We start from the raw sequence: 12,314 nt of genomic DNA, 5'->3' as shown, positions 1-12,314 counted from the left end.
CAGGCCGAAAACAGACTCCCCAATCCATAGTGCCTCGGAGATAACGCAAAATCCGTTTGACAGCACCAAAATGAGACTCCAATGGTGTATGCATGAACTGACAAACCTGATTAACAGAGTATGCAATGTCAGGGCGAGTGAAGGTGAGGTATTGTAAAGCTCCAACAATGCTCCTGTAGTGGGTGGGATCAGAATATAACGAACTGCCATGATTAAGTAATTTTTGGTTGGGATGACAGGGAGTAATGCAAGGCTTGCACTGAACCATATCAGTTTTCTGCAGCAAGTCTTGTATATATTTAGACTGATGGACAAACAACCCCTGTGGACAATACTCAATTTGCAGACCGAGAAAATAATGAAGGAGACCCAAGTCTATCATAGCAAATTCCTTAGTCAAGCGGTGAAGCACAGAGTGAACAGTAGGATCATGATCACCAGTAAGTATAATATCATCCACGTATAACAATAATACCACCATATGAAGACCATCAAACTTGACAAAGAGAGAAGGATCGGCATAGGAAGCTTGAAAACCCAGAGAAACTAAGAAGGAAGTAAACCGAGCATTCCAAGCTCGGGGAGCTTGTTTTAGGCCATAGAGAGACCGTTGCAGCTTGCACACATATTCAGGATGATCAGAATCAACAAAACCCTGAGGTTGAGACATATACACTTCCTCCTCAAGAAAGCCATGCAAAAACGCATTTTTGACATCAAGCTGCCTCAACTTCCATCCGTTAGTAGCTGCCAAGGATAACATCAATCGGACTGTGGTTGGTTTAACTACCGGACTGAAGGTCTCATAATAGTCAAGGCCTGCTTCTTGAGAAAAACCCTTGGCCACTAACCGGGCTTTATGCCGAGCAATCGAACCATCAGGATGACGCTTGAGCTTGTAGATCCATTTGCAGCCGACAAGGTTTTTGTTTGGAGGTAGAGGAACAAGGGACCACGTCTTCTGTTGAAGTAGTGCATCCATTTCCTCTGTCATGGCCTGTTTCCACTCACCGGATTTAGAAGCTGCAGTAAATGAGGTGGGTTCTGTGCCAATGGAAGAGTGAACAGTAGCACTAAAACCGTGTTTCCTCTTGCAAATACCAGACTTGGACCTAGTTTGCATAGGATGGGAATTTTGAGGAACAAGAACCATAGGTTGAAGATCGGCAACCTGAGATGTGGTGATGTCAGGATGTAACTCGGAACCGGAACCGTCGGAAGTACCATGACATGCTGATGGAGGAGAGGAGACAAGGTCACCATGTGCCAGAGAACTAGACTGAGTAACAGTAGGTGATGTAGTGGGATGGTGAAAAACAGAAGGTAAGGGTATAGGGATAATAGGATACTGAGTAAAGGTATTGGAATGAACAACCTGTGGTGAGAAGGTAGATTGTGGAAAGCAAGAACCTGCCTTATCAAAAGAAGAACCTGCCTTATCAAAAGAGGAAGACAGAGAAGGATATTGTGTTTCATCAAACAACACATGCCTTGAAACAATCAACTTGTAATGGGAAATATCAAAACAAATATAACCTTTGTACTGTGCAGCATAACCCAAGAAAATACACTGTGTAGTCTTAGGATCAAGCTTAGTGGTTCTATACGGTTTCAACGAGGGATAACATGCACAGCCAAAAATTCTTAAGTGATCTAGACGAGGTGGAGAGTTAAACAACACTTCAAATGGTGATTTCATGGCAAGAATAGGCGTTGGCATCCGATTAATAAGATATGTTGCTGTTGCACAAGCATGATACCAAAACAGATTAGACAGGGAAGCTTGCTGAAGAAGAGTAATAGCTGTTTCAACTACATGTCTATTCTTTCGTTCAGCTAAACCGTTTTGTTCAGGTGTGTATGGACATGAAAGCTGGTGAACAATGCCCTTAGACTTTAGAAAAGACTGAAATTGAGAACTAATATACTCTCCACCACCATCACTTTGAAGAACTTTAATAGACTGAGCAAAAGCAGTAGTAATATAGGCTTGAAACTGAACAAATAGTCTAAACACAGCAGCTTTATTGATAACCGGAAAAATCCATGTATACCTAGTACATTCATCAATGAAGAAAACATAGTATTTGTAACCTTCTAGAGACAGTTGAGGAGCAGGGCCCCATACATCAGAATGAATCACTTCAAAAGGAATGGAAGATTTGGAAGCATGTACAGGAAATGGCAATTTTGTGAATTTGCCTTTTAAGCAAGAAAGACAAGACTCAGAATCAATGGTACTAGGGGCTGAGATGAAAGACTTGCTAAGGGCGGTTTGTACAATAGAATTGGTAGGGTGTCCCAATCGACAATGCCACAGTGTAGAATTAATTTTTTGTCCAAGGAAAGCTGCTGGAGAACCGATTGAAGTGTTGAGCACGGGAATGGGGTAAACAGCATTGTTACTCAGTCCGTGGAACAACGTTCTCTTGGTGACCTTGTCCTGTACACATACAGAAAATTCATCAACAATGCATCTGCAGTTGTTATCTTTACACAGTTGATGCATAGACAACAAGTGTTGAGACAATTTAGGAACATGCAGAACAGAATTCAATTGAAACATGTGAGATTTGGTGGAAAGTTGAGAACTGCCAGAATGTGCAATTTTTAAACCTTCACCATTTGCACCAGTAACACGATCATTAGCAGGATAAGGAGCAGCCATATTGAGATTGGAGAGATCATTGGTCATATGATGAGTCGCCCCGGAATCAAGAAGCCAATACTCCTGTGATGGTGCAGAAGGTGATGGCTGAACCCGAGCATTCATAGCAACATGAGAGTTGTGTTGTGATCCTCCAGAATGTTGAAAACACTGAGAATTCATTGCAGGAGTTGAGTTATAAGACGCAGGAGGCATTCCAGGAGGTAGAGGTTGAGACTGCACGGAAGGTTGGTACTGTGGTGTAAACTGTTGTGAATAAGTGGGAAAGGACTGTGAAGAATGGAATGGTTGAATTGCAGCTTGAGTTCGATCAAAGCATGTAGCTGCAGTGTGCCCAACTCTATGACAAATTTGACACCCATGCTGAAAACAAGTAAGAGCAGAATGTCCTTTTCGATCACATATTTGACAAACTTGTTGAGGATGCTGAGACACCTGAGAACCTTGTGACTGAAATGGAGACTGTGAGTAGGCAGGTGCACCATAAGAAGGTTGCTGATGGAATGGTGACTGATTCCCAGAAAAAAATTTCTTGCCCCTGCCTTTGGATTTGAAGGTATTTCCCCTGAAATTATTGTAAGTCCCTGAGCCCTGTTGAGAGACAAAAGCCTGAGGTCCAGAAACTGGAATCTGTGCAAACTGAGGCATGAATGGCAGTGGTGCAATGGACTGGGGAAATGAAGCAACAGGAAAGGACAAGTGATTGTGACCTGAGAAATGACCATTATCAGATCCAGAGGAATAGGACTTTGTCCCCGAAGAGCCACCAACATCAAAAGTAGACCCAGTAGTGTGAGCATGCATGGCTGACATAAGAGGAATCTGTCGAGTGGTCTCATCTAGGGTAGATTCTTCAGCCCTGAGTTGTGATCGAAGTTCCTTAAGAGACACCAGATTCTCACGGCCCCGAATCACTGCTTTAATGGTGTTGTACTCAGGAGGTAGACCTCGTAATGCCACAATAACAATATCTTCATCAGATATGAAAACACCTACGACAGCCAATTGATCCCTAGCATCCTTGATTCGTTGCAAGTAAGCATCAATAGTCTCAGAACCCTTTTTAATATTTTGAAGATCAATCTTCATTTGCACAATGCTAGTCCTAGTCATACTAGCAAACCGTTCATGAAGACAGTTCCACATCTCTCTCGAGCTTTTACAACCAATCACACAAGACAAAGCAGCCGTAGACAATGTAGCAGTTATAAGCGCCATTAAAGCTCTATCATGAATCTTCCAAACTTTATATGCATCAGTCTCAACTTGTTCATTTTCCACGGTGTCATCAAAACGAGCAGGACAAGGGATTGATCCATCAAGAAAGCCTCGAATACCATTACCATCCAACAACAGTTCCAACTGGAAATTCCAAGTGACATAATTGGAATCATCCAGTTTCACCGTAACAGTGTTACTCACACTTGGAATCAATGAAGAAATCGGAGATTGTGAAAGTGCTAACTGCGCAGCCGTAACCATGTTTGTATAGTTGAGAAACCGCAAATCTTGATTGGCACGAAACACCACAGAACCAATGAATTTCACCACAGACAGAGAGAACACACAAGAAGCGAAGCAAGATTACAGTACAGAAGATACGAAAAGATGCAAAAAACCCAACCACAGCAAGAAGCCCCAAAAATTAGGGTTGCAGGAAAAAAATCAGAAATTACGACAATCGACAATTATCAGCAACACAACCTTTAGGCAGAAGAAATAGCACCTCTGCACGACGACAAACAACAATAAGCCCCAAAAATTAGGGTTTCGCAGAGCACCGATTGCGAACACCAACGACAGAAGCAATCACCAGAGAGAGCAACAACAATCCACTAAGCATGACAACAAACAGAGGAAGCGGAAGCAAGCAAGATCGGCAACAGGTAGCACCGGCGAAGATACCATGTTAACATAGCTAGAAATAGCAAAGCTTGGCTATGGAGGTAGACAGAGATAACTATCGAGAGCTTTTAGAGAGAGAGAGAGAATATTGAAAACTGTATTTCTTATTTCTGTTAAGTTAAACAATACAATGCATTTCTACTATTTATACTAACACGCTCTCACAACAACCTTAAGACAAATGATCAACAGCCACTAATATAATGACAGCTGGCACCCTCTACATAACTCAGATTATAATGTACAAATATCCTTATATTCTAACACTAGTCAGGCTAGTTGTGATATTGTTCTATTTGAAATTTGTATTATGTTACCACCTCAGTCTTCTCAAACCTACTTTCCATTTTCAGTCTGGCAGCAAAATGGGCTAAAGTTTGGATGGATGTATCTTCTCTTAATGCTGCTATTGTCAACACCTTTAACTCTGCTTGTGAAAGATATTATGAAAGCCTTGAAAGTAAAAGAAAAAGTAAGAGTGACAACTCAAATGGTTGGTCTGGAGCACCGACCGGAGTTTACAGGGTGTCCCCTGTATCCTTGGCAAAGGCAGTTGAAAATGATCCTGAATTGGAAGACATGCAGAGTTGTCATTTAAGGTGACTTTTTCTTCCCTCCGAACTTGACTTTGTGTTGATAATCATATTCAACTGCTTTGCATATCATGGTTTGGTTCCCTTCTTTTTTCATGTGCAGAGATGCTGCTGGTCTAGTGCAGTTTTGGGTTTGGATGGAGGAGAAAATTAATGAGAACTTGAAATTGACTAAGGTAGAGGTTGCATAAAAACTCCTTGAATTTCGTTCGGCGCAGTTCGGAATTTCGTTTGGCACAGTCTGGTATCCATTCTCTATAATACACCAATGAAAATGATGTCATTTAGCCAAAATTCTAGTAGTGTATCCTATTCTTCACCATATACACAAAAGGTCGAGTGGTCCTTGAAGGTCCTCACAACCATGCTTCCAAAGGGTCCCAGGACCACCTGGGTCTCTGAATGGATGTGCCCCTGCTGATAGACATTGTGATATATTAGCTGTGACTTGTGATAAATGTATATGAATATTTGTGATAGCTAATGAACGTTAATGAAAATAACACTTGAATCACTTAATGAATCTTGAAACTACAATATACTTAAAAAAGCGCAAAATGTATAGAATAACGAGTCATAAATATCTAATAAGGCCGATTTCAACCTAATGATGCTTTGGTACCTTGTAAGCCGCCTTTACGTACTCCTGCTCCTGCTCCTTTTAATCACCGCCATCTTTGACGATGTCATTCACGTGCGAGGGAAACACTCAGTCCCAATCATATCCTTTCCATGGAGGCATGAGAAAAATTTCTCAAACCCATCATAGAAAGTGGAGTCACACTCTTGTTGGAGATGCTTTGTCACCCATAATTTGATTAACCTACGACATACAACTTTCTCCTCTTTTAGAACTAGTTCATCGTACTTATGTTTTCGATTATATATTTGGCGTTTGTACATGGCCGATTTGTACAATGCCTCGTTCAACTTTTGTTGTAACGTAAACAAGATGGACTCAGGTTCATCACTCCTAGTATCACACATGACATCTATGGTTTCCATGGTTGTGGACGAAGTAAGTGTTTGTTTCTCAGTTGTCCTTGGCTTCCATTTATAGGAGAACAATTTAGATGTCATTAAATTCCACGCCAACAAAAACTGGATGGAATTGACGGTCTATTGTAGGTATATGATGACTTGTAAATAGTTGTGCAAAATTGTCTGATATTTTCAGTTCGTATTCAGCCATGTTTAATAGGCTTGACAATTGACGATTTAGCATGTGTGTATGGTTATGATCATTTATGAAAAGTTATGTTTTCTCTGTTGCAGTCTTGTTAGTCTGGTCCTTCTAGTAGCACACAATAAATTTTGATAGTGAGAAGTGAAACAATACACTGGTACACACAAACATATCACCACTCCCACATCTAATTTTAAAGACATTCTCCAAATTCAACTTTAAAGACATTCTATGAACATTTGAGAACCCAAAACCATGTACTCATCCCACTCCCACATCCAATCTTAAGGATGTTCTGCAAACATTTGAGAACCAAAAAAACATGTACTCATGCCACTCCAACATCCAATTTTAAAGACATTATACAAAAATTTGTTAACCAAAAAAACATATACTCATCACACACCACACGTAGTTATTTGGTGAAGCATTACCAAATGCAAGGACCTCTTGTACGGTTACATCATGAATGACTTCATCATTGGGCAGCACAAGTTGTGCATAAAACTTATAAGAATTAACTCTTTCATGCACATCAAATTGCTCTTTCTCAATTCCACTTCCTCATTACTGTGGATGCAGTCCCTGGATTTACCTATTGGTTCACTTGGATTCAAGTATTTCATGCAGTGGACCTTGACAAGATTCCCTGTTACCTTGGTTTTTAATTCTAAGTTTACCTTTTCAAAAGTACTCGACTTGCCACAAATACATTCGATTTCCTCAATCAACTCAATGTGTCTACTCTTCCAAAACAATAGAGACTGTGTTGAGGTATGTATACCTCAAAATAGACGCTTGGAATGACGCCTAGCATAACATCTATTAGACTATGGCCGCTTGTTGCCAGACTTTGATTCTTTGGCAGGGGGTGTAGACAAGGTGATTGTATGCTGAGATTTGGAATGGGTGTAGGACATATTTGGGAGTTGAAGTATTAAGGACAAGTTGACTAGTTTTGGGCGGTGGGATATTAAAGATGATTGGAAGCAAGTTATGGGTGTCGGTGTATTTAAGGGGATTTTGCAAGGAGTTTTGGGTGTTGGTGTATTCAAGAGGACTGGAGGAGGCGTTTTGGGTGTTGTTGCCATGAATGAGTGAAGTTAATGATTTATGAAAGATGTAAGGAGCAAAAGGGATTAAAGAGAATTAGAGTTAATGAAATTTGTTGAATGGAAGAAGGGGAATTTCCTTTTTGCTGTCTTCTGCAAATATAACGGATTGGGAAGGAAAATTTCCCCCAATTTTTCCATTTTCCCCCTAATTGCCGCCTGATTTGGACGTGTGGTTGCCTCAAGTTATGCTACATGTAAATTAATTTGTAAAAACAAATATTTAAACAAAAATTAAGAATAAAAAACATATAAATGTAAAAAAAAAAAAATTGAAAAAAAATTATAAGGACGCTTGGGATCACATTCTCTACGATATGATCAGGTCATATGGCTATATGAATTTTTGGAACCATTGAAACGATCATGAATAGTGCTTTTACTAAGATTGCTTAAAAAACAAGTAATTATGTTATAAATGAAAAAAAATGTGAAAAAGTAGTAGAAACGCTCGTGTTGACAACGATTACAACTTTCGTGAAGAAGTAAAATCTAAAAGCTTAACCCATAAGGCAAAAAATGTAGTGACAAACACTAACTGTCAGATTCTCGTTTATGCTTTGAGTGGTCATCACCATTACTTCTTTTCGGTATTTCTTTTTTCAAAGAATCATTTTCAGTGGAATGCAAAAGATGAATAGTTGGATCGTTGACATCACGTTCGAAAATATAAGGTTTGCTCAAATATTGCTCGTTGTTTGTTAAGTTTCTAAAATGTATAGAACATAGAGCTACATAGAATGTGTTGCATTCTGAAAGGATATGAAGTTATATACCTGGACACTCACAAAGGATACAAGGTCATCTGATTTAACAGGAAAAAAAAAGGACCTTTTATTCCATTAAGCAACCAAACCAAATGCAAGTATAAAAACATGTGGAAACTACAACTTACTAGAGTAAATGTGCATATTGTAACATAATTTCTATATTACATGGATGAACATATGAAAATATTCGGAATAGTATGTTCATAGATAGCTAGAGCATCCGCATCAAAATTTGATTCTCGGTAAATATGTCTCCTTGAACATTGAATTCTTTGAGAAGGGATCAAACATATATCATGATAGAAGAAATTCTCCACAGTTTGATGCGAGCCTTTAATCATATCAATAAAAAGTCCAGAATATCTTTCAACAAAAATATTATTTAATCGAAGCCGTTTAGTGCACATAAGACCAAACTTTCATCACATAGGCTCAAGTTTAAGAACTGAAGAAAAACCTATAGGAATAGCTCCTGCAATTTTAACAACACTGTTGGAAACATTGATAACAAATCCAGCAGCTGCGAGACTAGAATGTTTAACAGTTCCATCAAAATTCAAGTTCCAACACCCATCCATTGATTCCTAATTGATGTTAAGTTCAGCAATTGTTTTTACCTGAGTTCGGCAAATTAGCTTTGTCAACTAGGGGAAGGGATAAATAGATATTCAGCTTACAATAAAAGCTTTAAGTCAGATGTTTAGGACAATACATATGTAAATTATAAGAACACGTCTCAATTTATTTACACTTTGAATACGCAAGCCCTAAAAACCTAAAAGTGTTTGGAAAACAAAAACAAAGCTTGATATGTGTATTCATCGAGCACTTCTACCAATTCCTTCGAACTCTCAACTATCTCCATTGGTAGTGTAATATAGATACCAGCACTATGAGATTTAGCATCTGGATCCTTTATGTTGCTAGGAGTACGTCTAGGACTTGGTTGATCAAGTTTTTGAACAATCTTAGTGAGATCGCTTTAATACTTACCAACATGAGCTCCATTCTGTTTCATGGTGACAGACCGTTTATGAAGATCATAATCTTGTTTATTTATTAATTCAAATTGCACCATTACATTTCGCTCATAATGCGACATAAAACATAAAAAAAAAAAAAAAAAAAAAAAAAAACCAGAAACACAGTTGATTCTTCAGAAAAGAAGGGGAAAAAAAAACCCGAAAAATGAGACAGGTTGAATTCGAACCCAATTTCCATTCCATCTCCCCAGGAGCATCAGTTCAACCATGCATCGATGCAAAATCTACAAGGTAGACTTCAATGTGTTTCCAATATCAATGACAAATCGATATCTGACATCTGCTTTAAGAAGGCGCTCCATGGCAATGTTCACATAATCGATTGGGATAACCTCAATATCAGCTGTTATGTTATTCTTGGCTGTGAAATCAATCATCTCTTGCGTCTCCTTCATGCCCCCAATGCCACTCCCAGCTACTATCTTCCTTCCTGCAATTGCAAAATGTACTCTTGTCAATAAGTAGCCACCGAAGACATTACACAGTTTACAAAGTAAACACTTCATACTACAAATCCTCCATTCCTCGGTGGAAATATATCGTCGTATAGAGGAAACAAAAAGTAACATGTCATTGCATTATTTTGTATGCATGCTCCGAGAGCAACGGAATAACTGGAAGCTCAAGAGGCTTCTCTGGTGCTCCAACCATCACTAGCTTTCCGTGAGACTTCAACAAACCAATCAAACGTAATAGACGGTGGACTGCAGAAACCGTGTCAATGATACCATCCAATGTGCCCATTTCAGCCTAAAAAATCCACACACATACACACACAAAAAAAATAAAAAATAAAAATAAAAGGTCAGTCACTCGTACACACTTCAAATCAACTTGAATTACTACACAAACTTGTTTAAATTAACAATCATCTTACCTGCATCTGATCTTCATCGCGGCTGACCAAAAATGAATCAGCACAGAGATGTTCAATTGCTTCATCCTTCTTATTAGGGGAGGTACTGATGACAGTAACCTTAACCCCCATAGCCTTAGCAAACTTAACAGCCACATGGCCTAGACCGCCTAAACCCACCGCACCCACATGGATACCGGGTTTGTCAAGTCCAAAATATCTCAAAGGGCTGTAAGTTGTAATCCCAGCACATAGGAGAGGAGCCGCTCCATCAAGGGGAAGGTTGTCTGGGATATGGACTACAAAGTGCTCGTTGGCCACCAGGATGTCAGAGTAACCTCCATATGTGGTGGTTCCATCGTAGTACTTGGCACCATAAGTGAGTATCACTTTGGGGCAGTAATTTTCATGATGGTTGGTACAATGTCTGCATTGTCCAGTTCATATTCCATTAGTTTTGGATACCAAATCCAAATTCAGATACTTACATATGTGTTCATTCTACAATGTACTATTTGGCATCAGTACTTGTAGCATTTAAAATGAAAGTTTAGTATGTACCCGGGAACCAATGGATAGGTAGAAATTCCCCATTCGTTCTTGGCCATGTGGAGGTCCGAATGACATATCCCACAGTATAACACTCTGAATATTACATCTTTGTCGCCCGTTTCCCTGCAACCAAAAGAACGCAATTTTCAGAGAACGTATAAAAAGATTGATTAAACAAGAACTTGATGATGAAGTTTGTATTAATACTGACCTTCTTGAGAATTTGAAGGGAGAGAAAACGCCAGATGAATCCCTGGCAGCCCAACCAAAGGCTTTCTTGGGGTGTTCTTGTTCTTTAGACATCACCATTTTTCCCTTGATTAATTAGTACGAGAGCTTTGGCTAGTAGAACGACTGAGAGAGAGAGAGAGAGAGAGAGAGAGACAGTGAGTAGACGCTAAGTTTGGGAGTGGTCGGGTGCTATTTATATGTATATGGAGTGTGGCTGGGATGACGTATTGGGTGAGCGAAATCAAAAGTGAAAACGGGGTCTTCTAAATATTCCATTCCTCCTCTGAACTCTCCTAATGGTTTACTGACGTCATCCCATTGCAAAATTGCGTAATGGCTTGCCCTATACCGATCTCCCTTTAAAGTTTGCTTGATCCTTACTCATTTTGCTCTATTACTGACCGAAAAAAGAATCATTTTGTTATATATTAAAGTCATCATACAAAACCTCTAAGGGGTTGGTATAGTAAAAAGCGAGTAAATTTTTGAAATTCTCAGTATGAGTTCAAGTTCCACGAAATTGTCTAGGTTCATCGACTATGCTTTAACGCATCGTTCGACTTAAGAAGTAAAAATACGTTGTAACCTTATGTGATACTGAAAATACATAAAAAAGAAATCAATGCATTATCAATGGACAGTGAGACCTTCTTTATTAAAAGAATAATAATTAAAAATAAAAATAAAAAATCATCATGCAAATAGCCTATACTTCCACAATAGTATGTTGAGGAATGTGGGACTCCTGGTGGCAGCATCGTACATACTCCATTTGCTCTAAATTTGCTGCTTTTAGGTGTACTTATTAATTTGGATCTTTACCAAATAATTTCTAGCTAAATTATTCTATTCCCTTAAGGAAATATTAAAAAGTGAACCAATGATTACCAAATTTCTAGCTTAATTTGGATCTTTAACAAATCACGCCACACCCTGTATGTTGGAGAACAATTTATATATAGAACAGATTCAACGTCATGTGACGTTCAAATTTAATAATATATTTTATGTAGAGAAAAATCTGCACTTGAAAATATATTACAGGATAGGGGATGTTACATGATGGTAAACCCGTTCTATGTTAGTCTTTCTCCACATATCACTTTTCTGCAATTGCAGAAAGCAATCATGTCTATATACTAAGTGCAGGTTCCATCTCACACCCACCGATTCTCCTTTGCTAACCCACCAACATTATCACTTTACTACAAATTCATACCATAACTTTTATTTTTTCCAATGATTTTTATTAGAAATGATATTTTACACTAATCTACTCTAAGGGAAGAGAGAACAGTTTGAACCTGAGACGAAGTGCGTTGAAGAGAAAGACCCTATCTTCCAAGATAATTAACCACTTATAGGTAATTATTCAATTTTTTTTATAAAAAATATGTT

At 38.7% G+C, this 12,314-nt stretch overlaps 1 protein-coding gene across 1 annotated transcript; it reads right to left on the bottom strand.

The window, feature by feature from the left end:
- Positions 1–9,263: 9,263 nt before the first annotated feature.
- On the bottom strand, positions 9,264–11,079 carry LOC137721369 (putative mannitol dehydrogenase). The gene is made up of 5 exons (XM_088698457.1): positions 10,897–11,079; positions 10,695–10,808; positions 10,155–10,560; positions 9,875–10,027; positions 9,264–9,708 (listed from the first exon to the last, which is right to left on the bottom strand). The coding sequence occupies exons 1-5, from the start codon at positions 10,992–10,994 to the stop codon at positions 9,502–9,504; spliced, it is 978 nt and encodes a 325-aa protein (XP_088554583.1). The 5' UTR covers positions 10,995–11,079; the 3' UTR covers positions 9,264–9,501.
- Between the last annotated feature and the right edge of the window lie 1,235 nt (positions 11,080–12,314).

The sequence above is a fragment of the Pyrus communis genome, chromosome 1 (genome assembly GCF_041283825.1).
Source record: "Pyrus communis isolate YQ-2024b chromosome 1, ASM4128382v1, whole genome shotgun sequence".
In the NCBI taxonomy this organism is placed as follows: Eukaryota; Viridiplantae; Streptophyta; class Magnoliopsida; order Rosales; family Rosaceae; genus Pyrus; species Pyrus communis.
The sequence above is the reverse complement of the archived record's forward strand: the minus strand, read 5'-3'. Positions and strand labels throughout refer to the sequence as shown.